This window comes from Carassius gibelio, chromosome B18 (assembly GCF_023724105.1).
Source record: "Carassius gibelio isolate Cgi1373 ecotype wild population from Czech Republic chromosome B18, carGib1.2-hapl.c, whole genome shotgun sequence".
In the NCBI taxonomy this organism is placed as follows: domain Eukaryota; kingdom Metazoa; phylum Chordata; class Actinopteri; order Cypriniformes; family Cyprinidae; genus Carassius; species Carassius gibelio.
This window is the reverse complement of record NC_068413.1, coordinates 23,016,986-23,041,167: the sequence shown is the minus strand read 5'-3', so window position 1 is coordinate 23,041,167 and position 24,182 is coordinate 23,016,986. Positions and strand designations below refer to the sequence as shown.

The 24,182-nt window shown below is 41.3% G+C and overlaps 3 protein-coding genes across 4 annotated transcripts in view; 1 reads left to right on the top strand and 2 right to left on the bottom strand.

Moving 5' to 3' along the window:
* Positions 1-11,845, bottom strand: part of LOC127977534 (uncharacterized) — a 249,781-nt gene extending 237,936 nt beyond the window's left edge. Inside the window, exon 1 of the mRNA XM_052582455.1 lies at positions 9,556-11,845. Coding sequence (XP_052438415.1) covers positions 9,611-11,038 — 1,428 coding nt within the window. The 5' untranslated portion in view covers positions 11,039-11,845 and the 3' untranslated portion in view covers positions 9,556-9,610. The remainder of the gene's footprint in view (positions 1-9,555) is intronic.
* LOC127977535 (UDP-glucuronosyltransferase 2B31-like) lies at positions 1,185-16,623 on the top strand. 2 transcript variants are annotated; one of them, XM_052582456.1, is made up of 2 exons: positions 1,185-1,244; positions 14,617-16,623. In XM_052582456.1, exon 2 carries the CDS (start codon positions 14,621-14,623, stop codon positions 16,214-16,216), a length of 1,596 nt encoding a protein of 531 aa, XP_052438416.1. In that variant the 5' UTR covers positions 1,185-1,244; positions 14,617-14,620; the 3' UTR covers positions 16,217-16,623. The 2 variants fall into 2 exon arrangements, with proteins under 2 accessions (XP_052438416.1, XP_052438417.1); XM_052582457.1 differs by lacking the exon at positions 1,185-1,244 and adding an exon at positions 3,000-3,113.
* Positions 16,624-16,774: 151 nt separating this feature from the next.
* Positions 16,775-21,014, bottom strand: LOC127977538 (arylamine N-acetyltransferase, pineal gland isozyme NAT-10-like). Its single transcript, XM_052582461.1, has 2 exons — positions 20,744-21,014; positions 16,775-19,015 (listed from the first exon to the last, which is right to left on the bottom strand). Exon 2 carries the CDS (start codon positions 19,006-19,008, stop codon positions 18,136-18,138), a length of 873 nt encoding a protein of 290 aa, XP_052438421.1. The 5' UTR covers positions 19,009-19,015; positions 20,744-21,014; the 3' UTR covers positions 16,775-18,135.
* Positions 21,015-24,182: the final 3,168 nt, after the last annotated feature.

Here is a 24,182-nt window from a genome sequence, read left to right as displayed (position 1 = left end):
GTAAAAGGCTAGAAATAAAACGTGCGAAAATAATTCATGTCTAACACATGAGCATAGAGTGAATTTGTTAGTGAACAGGATGCAGTTTAAGTGAGAGGAGACACGTTTTAAGTGTGCACACTCTCTCCTCGCAAAGCAGCGTATATCTGAGCAAGCACGACCGGTTTTGTGACAGAGCAAAGGAAATCTGCTGCGAACAGAGAGATTCGCACTCGTGCATTATTTTAATGTGCTTTCGCGTTATATTTATGCGCTCTCACTGCTGACCGCATACACATACTGTATACACACTGCAAACATCTGAGGCACCGCTACAATTAATGAGCTCTATGAACAATGCATGGCAAAAAAGAAAAAAAAGTCCCTGTATACAGGATTTTTTATTTATTTATTTATTTTGCCACAAGTCTATAAATTTTTTTACATCTTCAAATAGTGATAATTTTGACTTATCTAGAGATGTTACAACTTTTTGATAAAGCTCTGATTGGTTTTCTTTTGGAAATATGTTTCAAATTAATCCTGAATGCATTTATGACTGTAAAAGCACAATTGCAAAATTGATCAAAAAAATCGCGATAGTTTTTTTTTTTTTTTTTTTTTTTTGTCCATATCGCACAGCCCTAGTTTATTCAATAAATATAGTTTAAAATCTAGCTTCTGAGTACTAAGTTATTAACCCAACAATAGCGGGGTCAGTTAATTTTTTTGAAGTGGGCCGCGCAAACATATGTGTTTGGTTGTGTGGGCCGCGAGTTGAAAAAGGTTGGGAACCACTGGGCTAGTATATAATAATCCTATTAGCCTACTAATAATAATAATATATTTGGTTCGAATAGAAAATATTTTAGGCTATGTGTGGCACAGCTCCCCTTTTAAGCTCTTGTATTTTTATCCATCTCTCCCATCATCATATTCTGCTCACAGGTGGTTGGAGATGAGTTTTGTTCCTGCTTTGTTGCAGTTTGCAGATTTTGTAAAATAACTTACGTTTCTGCTTTCAGAAAAAAAAATGGTAGTTTCAGTTTAATATGTTGCAGGCTCGGTCATTGGTAATAAATAATTGATAATAAATCATATTGATGATAATAAATTATCAAAAAATACTGGGCTGGTTTTTGAAGCTGCGGTTGATTATTTGTCTCGCGAGAGTTGGCAACTATGTTACTTCCGCATTATCCGATTCCAGTGGACTGTCGCAACTCTGTGTTTTAACAGCTTGGGCTGGTGTCCTTTCTGTAAAGGTGTGTATCTCGAATCGTCTAGACTTATTACTGAGACTTGTACCTGTGTGTGTGGCATTCAGTCTGTGTTCACAAAATTCAACAGATTAAATTCATGCATTCCCGCAAGTGAACTGTTATTCCATGACTGTTCTTTCTCGAATTTGGAGTTAATAATGATACAGAATTTACTAATGAGTTGTTTTGTTTTGTGCATGTTGTCCTATTGTTGAAAAGTACAAGTAACCTAGTTATCTGTAGAAATGATATCACTAACAACTTTATATATGTATAAAAGTGACATACGTGCCATAAAGATCATGTTACAAACAAACTTTGCACTTTGAACTGTCTTGCTGTTGGCTACTCAATGCATTTTGAATAATCATTTTTGATATGCTAATAATTTGGTCAAAGAGTATTATGCCAAGATAAAGATATCAGCAAGAAGAAAGCAGAAGCACATTATGCTACAATTAAATTAATCTACAGTTCATAGGTTAAAATAGCCTATAACTTTTGAAAGGATGGTTATTTATATGAGATTTGCATTATTTGAGGGCTCAGTAGTGTTCAGCAAGGTTCAAGACCGTTTTTTTTTTTTTTTTTAATATAATTTAGTAGCTTGAATGTGACACAGGTAGGTAGTTGTACTGGACATTTATGGGGATGTTCTTTATAAGTACATAAAAAATATACAATAAAATCTTACAAAAACCACAACAACATTTTCAGAGCCGATTGGGTCAGAGCAATCTGCAAATAGGAAGTCTTGAGCGTAACCCCCCAAAATTACGCAAGCCAGATATATACACTGAAGCCCAGTTAAAGTTAATGGGATAATTAAGCAATTATTCAATTGATGAGTGAGCGTTAGTAAAGAAAACCCACTGTTAACAATGTTGAAGATGAACAACTACTGTTTAGGCTTTCAGACTAAATTGCAGTGCAAAATGCATCACATAATCGTCAATAGTGTTGATCATATAATTAGAATATCATCAAAGAGTTGATTTATTTCACTAATTCCATTCAAAAAGTGAAACTTGTATATTGTATTCATTCATTACACACAGACTGATATATTTCAAATATGTATTTATTTTTTTAATTTTGATGATTATAACTGACAACTAAGGAAAATCCTGAATTCAGTATCTCAGAAAATGTGGATATTACTTAAGACCAAAAAAAAAAAGGATTTTTAGAAATCTTGGCCAACTGAAAAGTATGTACATGAAAAGTATGAGCATGTACAGCACTCAATACTTAGTTGAGGCTCCTTTTGCCTGTATTTATAGGCCTGTATAGAATGTAGATAAAATAATGCAGAAATAAATAGTTCACAAACTTCATTCATTGAACATTTTAAACATCACAACCATTACCCAATCTTGACTGTCTTTAATACTGTGAAAAATCTATAGACTGCTGTACAAAATAAAGGTGTGTATAATCTAGTCATTTATTACTGAGACGTTTACCTTTGTATGCCTCATGTTCACAATATTCATATATAAATATACTCAAGTCCTTTTGAGTTCATTTATTGCCTCATGTGATCTCATTCCCTCATTGCTTTCTCTCAAGATCACAGTCCAGATACTGGTAACAACCTGTTAAATGGGTGCTGAGCCAAATTATTCTTTAATCAGTAGTTATGTTGTTTTAAAGTAAGCTAGTGTGCAAAGATATAGTCACAGTCTATATAAGCCATATAACCCATGTTGCATATTAACTTTGCACTTTGAATTTAATTGCTGTGGGCTGATCTTTGTAACTCATAAGGTCCCTTCCATATGTTCTAATGCTAAAAGAGTAATTTATCATTTTTCAGAGAAAGATTATCACTGAACAGCTCTGAGCAAAGCAGAAGCAGTCAATATAACTGTAAGTTATATAACATTTTTGGAATGACACCACAGGTTTATTAATCAATTAATGATTGATTCAAAATAAATGTAACATTTCCGTTGTTTCAAAGATTATCAAAGATTATCTTTAGTTTTCTGCAGTTTTAGGAATTGATCTTGAGAAAGACAGTACAATTTAGTAGCCCTAGTGTAATGCTTGTAGATATGGACAGGATAGTTTTATACTTTGACGTTAAAATGTTTGGGATCAGTAATATATAAATGGTTTTTAAAGTTTCTTCTGCTCATCAAGGCAGATTTTTCAATCAAAAATACAGAAAACAAAAACAGTAATACCGTGAAACCGAATTGCAATTTAAAATATCAGTCTTCTATTTTAATATGCTAAAGCATAATTTATTTACATATTAAGTTGAATTTTCATCAATTATTAGTCTTAAGTGTCAAATGATGTTTCAGAATTTTTTCTAATGTGCTGATTTCATTTCAATACTGGAAGTAGTTGTACTGCTAAATATTTTATTTACATTTTGTTTTTAATTTTTATTATTTTCAGGATTATTTGATGAATATAAAATAAAGAAAAACAGCATTTTATTTTCAAAATAGAAAATATTTTAACAACTGTGTGTGTGTGTGTGTGTGTGTGTGCTCTTGTTTTTGTGACATATCAGGACACAACGTATAATGACATGGGTATGACACAGGTATTACAAGGAGAGGGTGACTTATGAGGACATAACCCATGTCCCCATTTTTCAAAACGCTTATAAATCATACAGAATTAGTATTTTTTTTTTTTTTTTTTTTTTTTGAATAAAGTAAAAATGCACAAAGTTTCCTGTGACGGTTAGGGTTAGGTGTAGGGTTGGTGAAGGGTGATAGAATATACAGTTTGTACAGTATAAAAACCATTACGCCTATGGGATACCCCCACTTTTCACAAAAACATACAGTAATGCATATTACTAACCAAAATTAAGTTTAGATACATTTACGGTAGGAAATTTACAAAATATCTTCATGGAACATGATTTCCTAATGATTTTTGGCATGAAAGAAAAATCTATAATTTTGACACAATTGTGCTGTTTAGCACATATTTTTCCAATAAATTACATTATATTTGTTTCATTATATTTACAATGCAACACATTGGCATATCATGGAAAACATGATAGGTAAAAATTGATAGCCTGAATGCACTGTAAGCGTCTGCTAAATGCATTAATTTAATTTTGAATTTAATTTCATTTAAATTTAACACTGTTGTTAATGAACATAATGACTTCACCCTGACTGGAAGTCTGTGTATAGGCTAAGTAATATATTTTAATGTGTGTTGATTGAATGAAGGCTATGCTTAATATACAGAGATAATATACTAGCCTTTACAACAAAAACTTTTGAGGAAAGAGCTTTTAGCCCCTCTTTTTTACTTTTATTCTTTTTTAAGTGAACTTTGTGCCTGTATGGTCATTAGATTTTGGACTGTCTCCTTAAACTGGAGAACACAATGCACCATGGGGCTTCTAGTCCAATGTGCATCGTAGCCCATTTGAAGTAAATGGTTTTGTTTACCACCGGGTTTAGGTTTCCTGAACAACTTTTTATGACTCAGTTTTTAAGTTGATTCACAGTGTAAGTTAGGAATTAGGTCTTTTACTCTGTTACAGTTAACAGCCATGTACACATGATGACTAAAGGACCCTCAGTAATTTCAGAAACATCCTCAGTGATGTGATTCTGGAACCAGGCCTACTGCTAATGAGTAATCATATGACTTTTTTTTTTTGTTTTGTTTTTTGGTTGGTTGGTTGTTGTTGTTGTTTTTTTAGGAAATAATATTTGAATAAGCATTTTGAACAAATCTCTGTATGAATGATAGAGTGGCAAATACATTTTTAACAGCCAACAGTCAAAACAATGCAATTGACACAAACACTTTTTAAAGCGCCATTTTGCTTTCAAAAAGTGATTTGCTCTATATTGATCCTAAATCAGTTTCTGTGAGAACAAGCGGGTTTTAACATTCAACAATGACAAAACATGGATTGACACTCAAACAGTTTTGTCAGGTGAGAAAGATTTGCTGAAGCTTCAATGACACTCTGATCAGTGCAAAGTAATGTAGGCCTGTACTTCTAACTCTACTTCCCTCGGCCTTCTTTTTATTGCCCCCATTACTGCATTCTTGGCAGATTTGAGTTTTTGCATTTAGGGAGAAAATTGAGATGCTTGTTGCAGTCACCGAATCTCGTTAAGTATAAGTAGGTAAGCAACGTCTGAAACCTGTCTCGACCTCTAACTAGAAATAAATTTAATTAATGCATATATTTTGTGTATATAATACCATGTTTCATTGTACTGTTTAATTACCTCCAACTCTTCTTGCATTAACAACAGTCCACATCTTCAAAGCCATTGTTTCTGACATATTCTGTTATGTTGTGGTTTCTTATTTCTTTCGGATAAAATAACTGCACAGCCCAATTAAAGGCCAGTTGGTCATCCATGCTTGAAGAAATGGCCTATAATTGCTGTAATTTCTTGAAAGAATTTATCTGAGAAAACATATTTTCACTGATGGTCAAGAAAGCCTCTTCACTGAATTTTTTGTAGCATGTTCACCTCGTTCGCGTTGTTTTGTGTAGTATGCCCATATGGGATTATATCTCACACAATTCTGCACGCTCATATTTTGAGCTTTCAAAAGTGCGTTTTGCAGTTCGTATGAATTGAGTTTTGTGGAGAAAATGTTTGTCTCTCAAAGAAGAAAGAATTCTCAGTGCACAAAAATCAACTGTGATTGTGCAGACCTTCTGTTTTGTGCATGCAACATTTCACTAGCTTTCTCCTTTGATGCACCTTCAGTGCTCGCTAAATGCCATCGGCTCACTTGCTCAACACAGCCCAGCATTACAATATGCCATAATTCCAGCCAATCAGAGACAAGGCTGCTAAATTCTGATTGGCTGCCTTGAAAAACCAGTCACATAATTCCTTGCATAACCCTGACAAAGGTAATAGCTGATATTCTGATCATATTTTTTTCCCTAGCACATTTTACTAATTCCAAATGACATCAATCTTGAAGGGACACTCCACCCCATTAATCACTTATCTCCATGTTGTTCCAAACCCATGAAAGCTTCATTTGTCTTTGGAACACAATTTAAGATATTTTGGATGAAAACTGGGATTCTTGAGACTGTTCCATAGACTGCCAAATAAGTAACAGTCATAATCAGAATAGTCCATCTGCCATCAGTGGTTCAACCGTAACATTCTGAAGCGACAAGAATACTGTTAAAAATATTCCGTAAAATATACGGTAAAAAACCGGCAGCTGTGGTTGCCAGAATTATACCGTAAAAAATATGGTAAAACCGTTTAATAATAAACATAACAGATGAGAAAAAATTAAGAAACATAGTTATTTCAAAGAAAAAACATCAAATTCAAACAAAATTTTAAATGCAACGCAGAGAATTCTGGGAACGTAAGTTTACGTTTTTTCCCTGTAAAGTTTACAGGAAATTACCGTTAACCAGTAAACAGGTTTGTACTGTAGCATTTTCACAGTTTTTTACCGTTAAAATCACAGTCATTTTTTACAGTGATACTTTTTGTAAGCAAAGAAAACAAAAATAATTACTTTATTCAACAATTCCTTTGTAATCAGTCTCTGTACTGTTTCTCTCCATATCACTGTATGCTGCTTATGCTCTTCTGTATCAGCCGCGCCACAAGGATTTGACATTTTCTTTCAAATCAAAGCTAAATACACGTAGAAACAGCACATCCTTGTTGTGCAGCTGATAAGGAATTAAGGTGAAGAATTAGTTGTGGAATCACCAGGAACATTTAGTCTCCAGCGCCACAATTTTCTAGAACTACAACCTACCTGGAGTCTCCAGAAGTACAAAGAGTAAGATTCTCAAAGACTTAGGTTAAGTATAGAATCCTTAAAATGATACCTACTCAATAAGAATCACATACTGTAGTGTAGTAAAATACTTAAAGGTTTTATATATATATATATAGAGAGAGAGAGAGAGAGAGAGAGAGGCTGTGTAGACAGATAAGTTGAGAGTGGCTCTTGAAGAACCAAGACTACATCTTTTTGTACCACTGTTTGAAGAATTTCTCTTCCAGAATCTTGCAGAAAGTTTCGGGAGTTTTTAGTCCATCTTGAGATTTTATCTGTATGAGTTAACCTGCCTAATAATTATGTACACCTGAATATAAAGTTAAGTGGGTATTATTGCCCATTGTACTCATAATAATTTAATAAATTGTATAATTTAAAAGGTCAGTTTAGAAGTAACGTACCGTAACAATATCGACGATACTGGCCATTAAAAGTATCGGTATCGTATTGAAAACAAAATATGTGGTATCGCCCATCCCTACTGAGCAGCATTTGAGAGCACAGCTCTTATTTGTTTACAGCTGTTACCGGGGAAACCTTTCTCTCTATGGCTCTCTACAAGCTCCTCCTGCTGGCAGAGAATAAATTTGCATATATATATATATGCCACAAATAGAGTGCAAGGCTGTGGGAAAACCCACTTCTCTTATGAATACTATTAAATGTTTTAAATCGAATATCGCATAACTAGCCAGTCACAACTGTTTCCCAAACACAGTCGCATCTTGGTCGTTTGAACAACATTAGTTCAATAACTTGTTGTTAATGACATCACACGCGTGTAGTGGAGGAATAACTTATGCTAATAAATTGATATGAGATCTCTGAGAAGCTGCTGTATTGAACATGGCACCTGATTAATAATTTACTTTTTTATTTTTTGTTTCCTTGTTTCCTTCCTACTATAACTTGTTTATTGTTCCCAAAAGCATAATTTATTTAACGGGGGTCATATGATGCTTTTTTTAAAGATCATTATTTTTTTATATTTGGTGTAACAGAATATGTTGACATGCTTTAATGTTCAAAAAACACATTATTTTTCAAATACTATACACATGCGTGCACACACACGTGACACACAGATACTATTGGCAAAACTCAGCGTTTGAACATTCAATAGAAAATAATCAAACTAATATTAAAACATGCTTACAGTAGCTGATTCAGAAGCGCCAGATTGTTGTAGCGAAGTCAGAATTACCTCCTCTCCTAGGTTGACGAAACGGTCATCCATAAAATGCATTGCTGTTCTGTTTTAATTAAGCTAAAAGATTCCTTAATGCATCTACTTTCGAAAGGCAAAATAAAGTGCTTTTGCTTTCCTGTGCATCTTTCTGACATGGCTGCTTCAGCAGTAACTGTTGTTACTAAACCATGTCTTTTTGCTTGCTTAAACATTTGGGCAACATTATGCAAATATTTCCATATAGCAACATAGACATGGGGGTGTGTTTGAATGAGCCATTTTAGGGGGCCGTGGTGGAATCTTAATTTTGATTAAGAATATCTCTTTGGATTTGAGACTTTAGTCTTTGCAACTTTACAGATCTTCTTCATACGCCAAGTGCTTGTAACACTCCAAAGAGAAAGGAAAAATTGAATACGCATCATATGTTTTTTAAATCCATATGTCTAACAAGAAACGTCTCGGTTACGTATGGTAACCCTCGTTCCCTGAAGGAGGGAACGGAGACGCCACGTCGGATGACCGACGAATATGGGATATCGCTTCGATAGACCAATCTACTTCGAGTGTAAACTAAACGAGCCAATGCACATTGGCATGCAATTATTGCATCCAGCTGCCGCTGATCACTGCGTGAGTATAAGAGGGCAGCAGGTGCAATGCATACCAGTTTTTCGCTGAGGAGCCGAGCCGGGAACCCGGCAGCTCAGCGGCGGTACAGCAACCATGGCGACGGGACGTGGCGTCTCCGTTCCCTCCTTCAGGGAACGAGGGTTACCATACGTAACCGAGACGTTCCCTTTCAGTCGGTCACTCTCGACGCCACGTCGGATGACCGACGAATATGGGATCCCTATCAAAGCGCCATGGGTGCTGCCCCTTCCAGTGCCCTGTGCGAGCCGCCTGCGCCCCTATTAGGTGTAGGCCGGGGCTCAGAACAAGTAGCTCCACTCACCATTGTCAAAGCACTACCTCACTGGGTGAGATTGGATAACACTGGGAAAACGTACCCGGTCCGCTTGGAGCCGGGACGCTGCGGAAGCCCCATCCTTCCCGAAGGAGGTCTCGGAGGCAAATACACATATAGCATCCGTTTAGGAGTATACGGAGAAATTTGAGGTGATTAAAACCCTCTTGGGAAGGCAGAAGTCTGCCGGGGAAACACGGGCTCTAAGGCTATACCGTGGACTATACACATACGAGTACCGCTTAGGTCTCAATATGGAGCCCAGCCTTCCATGGTTCTCACGGATTCATCATGAAGGCCTGGCGCCGGACGTTCCGCCGCGTCCAGCTGCCTAGGGTGATGGAGGATCTCAACAGGGTCTACAGTACGGACACTCTGGAGCAGTTTTAGCAAGCCGACACTAACCGGGGCCTCTCAGTGCCACTACCCGTTTGAGGTGAGAACACAGGAGGATACCGGCTCTACACGAAGGCTATAGAACCTAGCGAACGTGTTAGGGGTCGCCCAGCCCGCAGCTCTACAAATATCTGTCAGCGAGGCACCACGAGCCAGCGCCCAGGAGGAAGCAACACTTCTAGTTGAGTGAGCTCGCAACCTGAACGGGCAGGGCACATCCTGAGCCTGATAAGCCAGGGTTATGGCATCCACAATCCAGTGGGCCATCCTCTGCTTAGAGACGGCATTCCCCTTCTGCCGGCCTCCGTAACAGACAAAGAGCTGGTCTGAGGTCCTGAAGCTTTGCGTCCGGTCCACGTAGCACCTTAATGCTCGAACAGGACAAAGCAAAGCCAGGGCTGGGTCTGCCTCCTCCAGGGGCAGCGCTTGCAGGTTCACCACTTGGTCTTTGAAGGGTGTAGTGGGAACCTTGGGCACGTAGCCAGGCCGGGGCCTCAGGATTACCTGGGAGTCAGCCGGCCCGAACTCTAGGCACGAATCGTCGACCGAGAATGCATGCAGGTCCCCTACCCTCTTGATGGAGGCCAGTGCAAGCAGGAGCACAGTTTTCAATGAAAGAAACTTTAGCTCAACTGAATGCAAAGGCTCGAATGGGGCCTGCTGTAGTGATTTAAGCACTAGAGACAGGTCCCAAGAGGGTATACAGGGGGGCCGGGATGGATTTAACCTCCTGGCCCCTCTAAGGAACCTGATGATGAGGTCATGCTTACCCAAAGACTTCCCATTCACAGGGTCATGGTACGCAGCAATAGCGGCAACCTGGACTTTGAGGGTGGAGGGAGACAGCCTTCGCTCCAACCCTTGCTGCAGAAAGGATAGCACGACCGCAATCGGGCATCTTCGGGGGTCTTCTCGGCGAGAAGAACACCACTCAACGAACAGGTTCCACTTCAAGGCATAGGCGTGTCTCGTAGACGGTGCTCTTGCCGAAGTGATGGTGTTAACTACCTCTTGGGGTAGGCCACCTAGAACCTCCGCGTCCTGTCCAGGGACCAAACATGGAGTTTCCAAAGGTCTGGACGAGGGTGCCAAATGGTGCCCCATCTCTGAGTCAGTAAATCCCTCCTCAGAGGAACTGGCCAAGGAGGGGCTGTCAAGAGGAGCACTAGTTTGGGGAACCAGGTCCGAGTAGGCCAATATGGCACTACTAGCAAGACTTGCTCCTCGTCCTCCCGGACTTTGCACAATGTCTGTGCGAGAAGGCTCACTGGGGGAAACGCATACTTGCGTAGGCCCCGCGGCCAGCTGTGTGCCAGTGCGTCCGTGCCGAGAGTTCCCTCGGTCAGGGAGTCGAAAACCTGGCAGTGAGAGGTCTCTGGAGCAGCAAACAGGTCTACCTGAGCGGCTCTGAACCGCCTCCAAATCAGCTGGACCGTCAGGGGATGGAGTCGCCATTCTCCCGGGAGCATTGCTCAAGACAGCTCGTCGGCTGTACGACTGAGCAGGCCTGGAATGTGAATGGCAAGAAGTGACCTCAGAACCTTCTGACTCCAAAGGAGGAGGTGGCGGGCGAGTTGCGAGATGCGACGAGGGCGCAGACCACCTTGGCGGTTGATGTACGCAATAGTCGCAGTGTTGTCCAATCGGACCAGCACCGGCTTGCCTCGTAAGAAACCTTTGAGACGGTTCAAGGCAAGGTGCGTTGCTAACAACTCTAGGCAATTGATGTGCCACTGCAGCTGCGGGCCCGTCCAAACCCCTGAGACTGCATGCCCGTTGTACGTGGCCCCCCCGGCGGTGGTGGAGGCATGCGTGTAAACCACAGCATGCCTGGAGATCTGCTCTAGGGGCACCCCTGCCCAAAGGAATGTCAGATCTGACCACGGAGTGAGGGTTTGGCGACAGGCCGGTGTAACTTGGACCCGGTGAGTGCCGCGCTTCCACGCCCACCTCAGGACTCGGCCATAAAGCCAGTGCTGGAGCGGTCTCATATGTAATAGGCCGAGCGGTGTAAGTGCCGCTGTGGCCACCATATGCCCCAGGAGCCTCTGAAAGAGTTTCAGTGAGACCGCTGTCCTGCTCTTGAACGTATTCAAGCAGGCTAGCACCGACCGCGCACGTTCCTCTGTGAGGCGTGCTGTCTGTTCGACCGAATCCAACTCCATACCGAGAAAAGAGATCCTCTGCAATGGTGAGAGTTTGCTCTTTTCCCAGCTGACCTGAAGGCCCAACAGGCTCAGGTGCCAGAGCACCACATCCCTGTGCTCGCACAACTGGATCGGAGGTGCTAGAGGAGTGGTGGTCCCCAGAGGGTTGGTTCCCTGCGGGGTTTGCCACCACTGTGACCCTCAAACCACTCGCGCTACTGCCGGAAGTGGTTCTCGTCTGTCGGCCGCCAGAACGAGTCCCAGATCGCGGCCGCGGCAACGGGACTCCGCCCCCCTGAAGGTAGCGGAGCCTGGTTTGCAGCTCCGAGATGGTCATATTCCCGCAGTGAGAACATGACTCATCCACGAAAGCCACCTCAGCGTGCTCGACGCCCAGACACGTGAGGCAGCGATCGTGACCATCACCCGTTGCCAGGTAACGACCGCACCCAGAAACGCACGGGTGAAACGGCATCCTTATAAGGACGATCCGTCGTCTTTATAAAGACGCACCCGTGAAGCTCTTTTAGAGAAATTTGCTCTTTTAGGAAATGCTCTTTTAGTGCTGAGGCGCACAGGGGAACTGGCCGCTTGCAACACGACAGGGGTAGTGCAACCTGAAGTGTGCAATCCACTCGACACAGGAACGACCGCCGCTGAAGCGCCGTCTCGCCAACACACGAAGCTTCCGAGAGCGTGCTGAACTCGTAGTTCACAGCAGACACAGTTGAGCAGAGCGATACTAACGCTCGGCTCCGAAGCGAAAAGCTGGTATGCATTGCACCTGCTGCCCTCTTATACTCACGCAGTGATCAGCGGCAGCTGGATGCAATAATTGCATGCCAATGTGCATTGGCTCGTTTAGTTTACACTCAAAGTAGATTGGTCTATCGAAGCGATATCCCATATTCGTCGGTCATCCGACGTGGCGTCGAGAGTGACCGACTGAAAGGGAACTATGCTTCTAACTACAGGTCGAGAGCTGTAGTTCTTACCACTTAAGTTACCGACACTGTTTGCAGTTGAACTATGGTTTCAGGAAACACCAAATCGATGAACTAAGTTCGTAACGACGGAACTTGCAACCATAGTTGGCTAACAATGATTTTGGGAAATGCACCCAAGAATGTTAATGTGTTTGGTTTGTCATTTAATGTGCAGGATCACTGAACTAAATTGTAAAGTAAACATTTTTTGAATGATCAACAATCAGAAAAGAATAATACCTTATGCTCAAAAGTTCATTAATGGCAATAATCTTCAGGAAAAGGTGACTAAAGACAGGACAAACAGACAATTATAGAAGAAGAACTGGATAGAAGCTACTGTTTCTGCAAAACCAACTTGAAGATAAATGTTGGACTTATGACTTGGGTCATATGATGCAATTTCAAGTTTTCCTTTCTCTTTGGAGTGTTGCAAGCACTTGATGCATAAAGGAGATCTGTAAAGTTGCAAAGACTAAAGTCTCAAACTCAAAAAAGACTTTATTTATAAAAGTTAACATGCCCAAATGTTCACACAAAGAAAGAAGGCATAACTGGCCTTCCAATAGATGACACAACTAGAAATTAATGGTTAAGTTGTATTTACAACACTGTTCCAAACAGTTCAAACCAAATAATCGGATGTGCAGCACATTTTATGGAGAACTATTTCCTGATCCTGGGAGAGAAGACTATGCTGGCTGTTCTGACTAACAGACTGAAAGTAAAGGATTTGCCACTGATGACTCAAATGCAAGTTTTGAGCAGTGTATAGCAGCAGGTCTCAATTCCAGTCCTCGTGCCCCCCTGCTCTGTACATTTTGTATGTTTCTCTTACGGCTTCAGACATTTGTTCTATTCAAACGTAAGTGCCCTGCGAAGTGGACATCACAGGATATTCTGTTATGATTCCAGTTCGACGTGACTGTATATGTTCCATTCAAAGTTCATTGAAGTGTGCGAGACGTGAATTTAAGTTGAATTTATTTACAGGTATTAGATATCACAAATCCATGAATGAATGTTCCAGAGTGAAGTAAACTTAAACAGATTTCCCGTGCTCAGGGAGTAGGGAATTTATAGGTCATTATAATCCGTAATTTTGTGCCCACTGGATGCAACAAATGGCTTTATTGTAATGGGTTTTATTGTTTTTGCCTCATCGTGCTGGTGTTCTGATCAGGACACGCATCACAGTATAATAAGAAGCATAATATTTGCGTCACACACTTGAGGTATTCGGCCAATCACAAAGCACTCGATAGCTGGCCAATCAGAGCACACCTCACTTTTCAGACTGATGAGCTTTGTAAAATGCAATGCTTTTCTGAAAGGCAGGGCATAGAGAGGAGAAACAATAATGTACATTATGTGGAAAAGAATTTGTTTAGTTAACCTTAAACCGCATAAACAAATTTCACTACACCAAATACACAAAACAATGTTCCTTTTAGCAACATCATATGACCCCTTTAAAATCATAAAAACATAAAATTTACTTTTATGCGTCATATAAAAACAGTTGACAATCTCTATTTCAGTACATATTGTTCGGTAATCAGTGACACATGAAACAAGACCGTGACCAGTAATTTTCCTGATTGATTACAAAGCATTCAGATAACCAGGTGACACGAAAACTGGGCTACAAGTGTACATCTATTTATTTCCATAATGTTCCAGTGTGTATCTGTACTTTTATGGTCTACTGCTAGTGTTATCTGTATGCACCAAGGGTCTGAGAGTAACCCAATTTCAATTCTATGTATGTATGTGCTGTGCATGTGGAAGAATTGACAATAAAGCAGACTTGACTTGATAATTTGCTGGCTATACTGTACTGCACAGCATATAATAATGTTATACAATATATGTGATCCAATGATTTTATCAATTACAGAGAGATGACGCCATTTTCTAAGAATATGGTTTCTGTCACGCTTTGGATACCAATCATAATCCTTGTTGGTTCTCTCTGTGATGGTGGCAAAATCTTGGTGGTACCTTTGGAGGGAAGTCACTGGGTGAACATGGATATCATCATCAAGGCTTTACATGATCAAGGACACAACGTTGATGTATTACGCAGCTCCAGTAGCTGGTTCATCAAGGAGAACTCGTCTTATTACAATACTATAACCATACCTGTCACCAAAGGAATAAATGAAGAATTTGTGGTAGATGTGCTCAACAACATGATTGACCATGAAAGAGGAAAGAGCTCCTGGCTAAGTGCTGTGTGGCTGTATTGGGATATGATTAGTTTCATTTATGAAACCCATGGAATGATATGTCAGCTTATAACAAACATACTTGAAAGTGAGGAAATTCTGAAGACACTGAAGGAAAATCAATATGATCTTTTGCTCACTGATCCAGGGTGGGGTGCAGGCGTTATCCTGGCTCATAAACTCAAGTTACCCATGGTATATAATGTGAGATGGACCACTGTTGGAGAGGGACATTTTGAGATTGCTCCCTCTCCGTTGTCCTACATCCCTATCACAGGATCTAGAAACACAGACAAAATGAACTTTTTTCAGCGAGTAGAGAATAGTATGTATTATTTGCTAATGTACTTTCAAAATGGTTATTTTAATTTGGCACAGTACCAAGCGCTTTGTGATAAATACTTCTATCCACCTGTACGTTATTATGAACTTCTCCAGGGTGCTGATATATGGCTTATGAGGGTTGATTTTGTTTTTGAATTTCCACGTCCAACAATGCCAAATATCATCTATATTGGTGGCTTCCAGTGCAAACCAGCAAAGGCCCTTCCACATGACCTTGAAGTCTTCATGCAAAGTTCTGGAGAGCATGGAGTCGTTATCATGTCTTTGGGGTCATTTATTAGTAATCTACCAGATGATATAACAGCAGAAATAGCAGCTGCTTTTGCTCAGCTCCCTCAAAAGGTTATTTGGAGATACACTGGAAAAAGACCATCTGCTTTGGGCAACAACACATTACTGATTGACTGGATGCCACAGAACGATCTTCTAGGGCATCCAAAGACTAAAGTTTTTATTGCTCATGGTGGAACCAATGGGGTACAGGAAGCTTTGTATCATGGTGTTCCAGTGGTTGGAATTCCACTGTTTTTTGACCAGTACGACAATCTTCTTCGATTACAAAATAGGGGAGGAGCCAAGATACTTTCTATTGCAACTTTAGATCAAAAAACACTGCACGCCGCTATACAAAATGTAATCAGTGATCCATCCTACAGACTGAATATGCAGAGACTGTCTAATCTGCACAGAGATACACCAGTTAAACCTTTGGACAGTGCGCTCTTCTGGATTGAGTTTGTAATGAGACACAAAGGTGCTGCTCACCTTCGGTCAGAATCTTACAAACTGCCTTGGTACTCCTATTACTCAGTAGATGTTGCAGTTACACTGTTCGCACTTGTTTTGATATTCACTCTCTCCATATTTTTAACAGTTAAATATCTGTGTTTCAAGTGCTGCAACAGAAAGAGGAAAACTGAGTGACATATTTGCATATGAAGTAGATCACTTACAGCTAAAGTACAACTTATCTGACTTATGTGAAATGAAAAGAAAATGCCAAAAAGTATATAAAATTACAAATTGCATGTTCCCATTAATCATAGTTACCTTTAATGGAATAATTCACATTAAATTCTTCCACTGCCTATAAATTTTTTCTATATCCACACAATAAGAACATAGTAATAAACAGTTGTAAATCATAGGTAACCATAATAACATACAAGTAAAAACGAAAACGGTGGGCAGAAGAGAAACACAAGCAACATAAACAAGAACAAAAATGTTTACCATTTATTTATTTAATAGATTTGAATTTTTGAAATCACACTTTTAAAAAAATGTCATGCTATCTATTCAATATTACACATACTATTTTTGAGTAGTTTTTTAAGGCTCGATTTCTTGCTCGGAATCAACCTCAAAATGTAATGTTAGCTGCAGCAAGGGGCTATAATATTTTTGTTCAGTATTTTCCTAATGACAATTTTCTGATTGGTTTATAAATGCTACTACAAACACATTTTTTCCCATTTTTTATCAAAGAATAAGGAAGGAAATGTACTGTATATAAAAGATTCTATACTAAACGATATGTCAATCCGTACTGCATTATTCAAATAGTTTATTTATTTATTACCTGGAAATAACCTGATAAACACACATGAACCATATACTTTCACAATCATGTTTATTGTTTTCACGTTTTATCAGTAACATTTCTGTTTTGTATTCAGCTCAACTACAGCGATAGTTGGATGCTTTGGTTCATATAAGGGTTTTCCTGCTCGTCATAAGTTATTACTTCCAGAAGTCTATTTTGGACTTTCTGTGCGAGAGCGACCTCTAGCTTTGAGTATGAATGAAACATGCACTGCATGAGAGAGTTCAGCACTCCCGTTGGTCACATCTCCTCATTTCGGATACAAATAAAACACCAGGTAAAGGAAATTTACATAAAAGACTTCAATTCAAAAGATACATATAAAACTAGAAAAGAGACATGACTTAAATGTAAATTAAAATACATCTCATTTTATATTTCAAACATATATTGTGCCTTGACTAAACCCATATAAATCAAAATCTGTATAATTATTTTACTTTACATGCAGTTTCCTTCTGTTATTAATTGAGAGAGAGATTATAATTTATTAACTTGATGCATTACAATTGGTCACTTTTTAATCCAAGTTTGCAATATTTGGAGAAATTGTCAGCTGTATGTTACCTGTAAACTACTTAACTGTGGCAAACTCAAAACTGCTGAATTTAAACATTAACCTGACCTGTTGTTAGTAACCAGTTTTAACACACAATGCTATCTGTGTTCTGTTTTATCAGCACCCTGGACAAATATTTACAGACTTTATTAGTAAGTGAAGAGGTAAAGGTTTGATTTGATTATAGGGGTTTAAAGGGGTGATTCTAACCTTAACCTTAACCTGAACTTTATTTGACATCAACTGGTGATGGTTAACTCCTATGTTAAATAATATTTTCAAAATAATAAGAAGTATTGAGACACACCGAAACTCTTTTCTTTCACAGAAACTCTTCTATTGGTTAGACCTGTTTGTTGCATCCTAAAGAAAAGGCAATTCAAGGAAGTATGAGAATTTGTCTCAAGTGATCATAGTTTTGCTATGCCCCTGCTGGTAGATGCTATAACTACCCCATTTGGCACACATTTTTGTCCTTTAAAGGCTATTCAAAAGAAGCTTATTTTATTTACTTTTTATTCAATTTTTTATTATTACTATTATTATTATTATTTGTTGCAGTTTTTGAGGTCATTAAAAGTTATAAAGCATGAACTGGATTATAATTTTTCCATCTCTGGTGACAAGTATTGTCCACTGAGATGCATGACAATACTTATGGGTCATGGTAGTACTGTATTACATGCAATAATTTGCTTTTTTGTTTTTAGGTGTGAACTTATTAACTAACACCACATTAAACTTATGCTTCAGCACAGCTTCTATTTCACAGTCAGGGATTTCCTTCATATCCACCATGTCACAGTCCTCCTCGGGGATGTATGTGATCTCGCTGTAAGTCCAGCCAATCAGAGCTCTGAAGCCGTTGGGCGTCTGAAGGGAGCAAATGGACTTCAGCACAAACCGAGAATCAGGACTGGTCTGCAAGCAATCCAGGGTTTCCACAAAATGCTCTTTATCACGGGGTGTTAATGGGAAGCAATACATTTTCTTAGTTAGACGCCTGTCAATGAGGCTGGAATGAGCATAGGCCTTGTCTTTAACCACTTGCTTTCTTGAAGACTTCTCCAGGACCCACGTCATCCCATCGTTTAGTAGGCGGAACACACCTGGAGGCTGCGGCTGATCTTTACCCGAGATCATCTCTAAGGGATACCACAGTTGGCATGACACTCCATAGCTCACGTCAGTAATGTAAGGCTTCCCATCAATCTCCACCATATTGATGAGATGAGAGTCCACGGGGTGAAAACCATTTTGGAACTTATTAAACACCTTGGAGCCTAGTGTGGTGTATTTGTAACCCATCTCCTTTAGGACCCATGAGAACAAGAGGTTGTTTTCACAACACCAGCCTCCACGTTTGCTTTTGACTATTTTATCATAGATGATGTTCAGGTCCGTCGTGTTCTTCTCCCCACAGTGGATGCTGAGGTTCTCAAATGGAATGGTCATAACATGCAGCTTATGGATGGTGTGTAAAGTCTCCAGATCAGGTTTGTCATATGGTCCAGTAAACCCGATCCTGTTGAAGTACCCTCTTAGATCCATTAGTTTCCTTTAAGAAACAATGCAAAATAGTTTTAAGCTAAAATATTAATTTCCCCTCTTATAAATTACTATTCAGTACACAGTGACAGCTAATGCTCCATTTGTAGATGAATTTTCCAAAAAAAAAAAAAAAAATTCTGTGTCTGTGCTGCTATCAAAACATTGCTCCATTTGATCATCCTAAACCAAGGTTAGGGTTAATTTGGTGCAAACCAATTGTAGATATAGGGTGTGTGGGTAATTTGTGTATCCTGGCATTTGTGTTTCTATTATCTTTCTCTTTGAGAACAGGTCGGTCACAAAACCCACAGTTGCTCTCTTTGCAATCAACCATTTGTCAACTTTAACATTGTATTTCCTATCTTTGGCCCAAGCATTGCAGTGAGCAAGAAGACCACCAGTGTGTGGAATGTAATATTTTCAAAGACCTTTGTTCATACATTTTGATTTTGAGTACTCTGCCCTTTTAGAATAAATTTCTCCCTGTCTATTCAGATATGGATCATTGGAGAAAGTATGGAATTAGAGGATTTAGCTCAAAGGCACTGTGCTTTGGCTTTTTTCAAACCTGGGACAGTTTTGCACACTTATTTCCTGTCCGGTATATCTCAAGTGGCCAAGACCACAAGAGTGGGTATTGGGACATGTTTCAGGGGAGGCAAGCTGAGTGTGTTTCAATCACTTGCCGACTTGCTAAAAAAGGCCCACTGCTAAGCCTAGACCCAAAACAGCTAAAAATTGTAAAAAATAATTCACCCATCATAATCGTTAATATGTCCCCAATACATCAGATCCAATCAACAGCATGCCCGATTATTCAACGCATTGGTTAAAAATGGCATCAGTGATAGTCTGACATGTTTTCACGTTAATGCTGAGCAGCCAGTCTGATTTTTTGTATTTGTCTGTTATTCTGTTAGCTATATCAACTATACATTGTGGATGCATCCTCTTAATTAGATTTTTTTATTATTATTATGTGAATGCAACATTTTTTAAATAATTAGCATTTGTTCATTGAGATTGCCTGTCCCCTATTTAAAGAGAGGACAGCTCTTTTTTGGTTCTTTTCTCTGCCTGCAGCCGTCTACTCTCATCTACATTCAAGGCGAGTTGTTTGTCATCTCAAGCAAGCTTACTGTGTTAGCATTTCTGTCTGGTGAAGCTGATTTCTTGACTTCAACATAATTTACCCTTCTCTAGTGTTAGATTGTTTAAGAAAAATGTGGGTACTTAAAAATTAGTTGTTTTTTTTTTATTTTGTTTAACTTTTTTTACTTATACAGTAAAGTTATTTAATTTTCTAATGGAAATCAAGAAAAACTGTATATGTTAATTTATATTGTTTTGATATTTCTACTGGAAAACAAGACAAAACATACTGAAAATACATTTTGCAAGAGAACTAGTTAACAGTTTTTCGAACAATATTTCCCTTAGTCACAATGATTACATGGCATATACCAGTATTTGAATTTCAAGTACTTATTTCATAAAGAGTTCATAAAGAGTTACTTAATATATATTACAGAAATTAGGTGTAAAAAGGATGCAAGGATGAAGTTGTGAAAGCCATAGACAGAGTAAGAAGATTTGGGAGTATACAACTTAAAATAAAATATACATGAGAAGCAATAAGTAAAAAGTTTAAGGATCTATTTAAAGATTGGTAAAACATCAACAGAAATATGTAAATACATGTTAATACAAAACAATTAGAGGAAAAAACTCTTACCCTTAGATGAAGCTAATGGGCTGTCAAGTGAAATTTCTACTGACAAGCAAAGCAAGTGTCACAAAGACTCTGAGTGAACATCTTCAGAGTGAGGGACTGATGTTGAATAACCAAGAGTTAACCCTTGAACCACAATGCAGTGTCACAGGTTTAAATAAATGAATTATTAAAGACATAAGCTGAGAAAAAAAAAATCTAAATTTGTCTAGTCAGCACAATTACTAATGTATGTCAAACTATAGAATTATGTGATTGTGTGTAAATAAAATATGCTAAGAAGTTGTTTTTTTGTTTTTTTAACTATTGACAGGGATTTACTATTAATATGAAGAACGTCTTGGTTACGTATGTAACCCTCGTTCCCTGAAGGAGGGAATGGAGTCGTTACGAATGGGATCTCGCCTGAGAGCCCAATCACCTTCGAGTGGTACAAAACGAGCCAATGGTACACAAAGTACCTTGGTCTGCGGAATTTGCATCGCGAACCCAGGGTTCTGACTGAGGAACTCACCTGAGGGGAATAGCAAACATATCCAGTCCGCGGAGTGGAATGGCGCAGTAAGCGGATTGACACCGAGCAGGTCCTTACTGGCCCGAAGGGGTGAGTACCCGGGAGGACACGGGCTCTACACGGAAATTATAAAATCTCGCGAATGTGTTAGGTGTCGCCCAGCCCGCAGCTCTACAGATGTCTGCTAGCGAGGCGCCATGCGCCAGCGGCCAGGAGGAAGCTACGCTCCTAATTGAGTGAGCTCTCACCCCTAGGGGGCATGGCAGGTCTCGAGCCTGATAAGCCAGGACAATAGCATCCACTATCCAGTGGGATAACCTCTGCTTGGAGACAGCCTTTCCCTTCTGCTGGCCTCCGTAACAGACAAAGAGCTGGTCTGAGGTCCTAAGGCACCGAGTTCTGTCTTGCAAGTTCACCACCTGATCCCTAAAAGGAGTGGTGGGAACTTTGGGCACATACCCAGGCCGGGGTCTCAAGATAACGTTAGAGTTAGCCGGCCCGAATTCCAGGCACGCTGCGTCAACTGAAAATGCCTGCAGGTCCCCGACCCTCTTCACCGAAGCCAAAGCCGTCAGGAGCACAGTTTTCAAAGATAAAAACTTTAGCTCTACTGAGAGCAAGGGTTCGAAGGGAGCTCTCTGCAGTGCCGATAGAACCACTGCGAGGTCCCAAGAGGGGACTTGCTGAGGGCGAGGCGGATTGAGCCTCCTTGCTCCTCTCAGGAACCTGATGATCAGATCATGCCTCCCAAGAGACTTACCTTCAACAGGGTCATGGTGAGCCGAAATGGCAGCCACATAGACCTTTAGAGTGGAAGAAGACAGCCTTCGTTCCAACCCCTCCTGAAGAAAGGAAAGCACTGACCCAATCGGGCATTCCCAGGGGTCCTCACGCCATGAAGAACACCAAGTGACGAAGAGGTTCCACTTCAAAGCATAGGCATGTCTGGTGGACATGGCTCTAGCTGAAGTGATGGTAGCTACCACCTGTGGTGGCAATGTACCTAAACCTTCCGTGACCCGTCCAGAACCCACACATGTAGGTTCCACAGATCGGGACGTGGGTGCCAGAGGTTGCCCCGTCTCTGAGAAAGAAGGTCCTTCCTCAGAGGAATTGGCCAGGGAGGGGCTGTCGCGAGGAGTACAAGTTCGGGGAACCAGGTCCGGCCGGGCCAAAAAGGCACAACCATGAGGACCTGCTCCTCGTCCTCCCTGATCTTGCACAACGTCTGTGCAAGAAGGCTCACTGGGGGAAACGCATACTTGCGCAGGCCCAGCAGCCAGCTGTGTGCCAGGGCGTCCGTGCCGAGGGTGCCCTCAGTCAGGGAGTAAAACAACTGGCAGTGGGAATTTTCTGGAGAGGCAAACAGGTCTACCTGAGCGTCTCCGAAGTGTTCCCAAATCAGCTGAACCGACTGGGGGTGGAGTCTCCATTCCCCGGGGCGAGACTGCTGCCGTGAGAGCTCGTCGGCTGCATGAATGAGCCTGCCCGGAATGTGAATGGCACGAAGCGACCTCAGATGCTTGTGACTCCACAGGAGGAGATGGCGAGTGAGTTGCGACATGCGGCGGGAGCGTAGACCACCCTGATGGTTGATGTACGCTACGGTCGCAGTGTTGTCCGTACGGACCAGAACGTGCTTGTCCTTCAGCAGGGCCCTGAAGCAGTGCAGAGCAAGACGTACTGCTATCAACTCGAGGCAATTGACATGCCACTGAAGTCGGGGTCCTGTCCAGGAGCCTGACGCAGCATGCCAGTTGCACATGGCACCCCAGCCCGTGGCAGAGGCGTCTGTTGATACAACAACATGCCTGGACACCGGTTCTAGGGGCACCCCAGCCCGTAGAAACGAGGGGTCCAACCACGGGGTGAAATATCGGCGGCAGGCCGGAGTGATGGTCACTCGGAGCGTGCCCTGTTGCCATGCCCATCTCGGGACTCGGTCTAGAAGCCAGTGCTGAAGCGGTCTCATATGGAGTAGCCCGAGCGGTATGACTGCCGCCGCGGACGCCATATGCCCCAGGAGCCTCTGAAACAGTTTCAGTGGAACCCCTCTCTTGCCCTCGAATTGTTTCAGGCAATTCAGCAGTGACTGCGCGTGCTCGTTCGTAAGCTGCGCGAACAGGGGACAGTTTGCTCTTTTCTCAGTTGACCTGAAGACCCAGTCGGGTGAGGTGTCTGAGCACCAGATCCCCGGGCTCGCACAACCGCTCTCGAGAGTGAGCTAGGATCAGCCAGTCGTCGAGGTAGTTGAGGATACGGACACCTTGTTCCTCGACCTTCGTAAAGACGCGGGGAGACAGGGCCAACCCGAATGGGAGAACCTTGTACTGATATGCCTGCCCCTCGAAAGCAAACCGAAGAAACGTTCTGTGTCGAGGAAGAATGGAGACATGAAAGTACGCGTCCTTCAGGTCGATCGCTGCAAACCAATCCATCGGACGAATGCATTGGAAAATGTGCTTGGGCATTAGCACCTTGAACGGGAGTCTGAGCAGAGCTCGGTTCAAGGCACGCAAGTCCAGGATTGGCCGTAACCCACCTGTCTTCTTGGGTACTATGAAGTAAGGGCTGTAAAAGCCGGACTTCATGTCAACTGAAGGGACTGGCTCTATCGCGCCCTTTGCCAGCAGGGTCGCGACCTCCGCACGCATGACAGGGGCATCTTTGCCCACCATCGTCGCGTGGACACCCCGAAACCGGCCGCAGGGCAAGTGGCGGAACAAAAAGAAAACAAGAACAAAGAATTCTCCCCCGGCCCTCCTCTGGGTAAAGGAGTGGTCCTCCTACCATCTCCTGATGAGCTGACGTCTCCAACTCCGGGTCGCCCGTCTCAGGAACGCCGCTTGGCCTGGCGTTTGGCAGGTTTGGGGGCAGAGACGGGTTGCGCCGCCCTTCTGCGGCCATCTCCTCGCTGCGGCCAGGGTG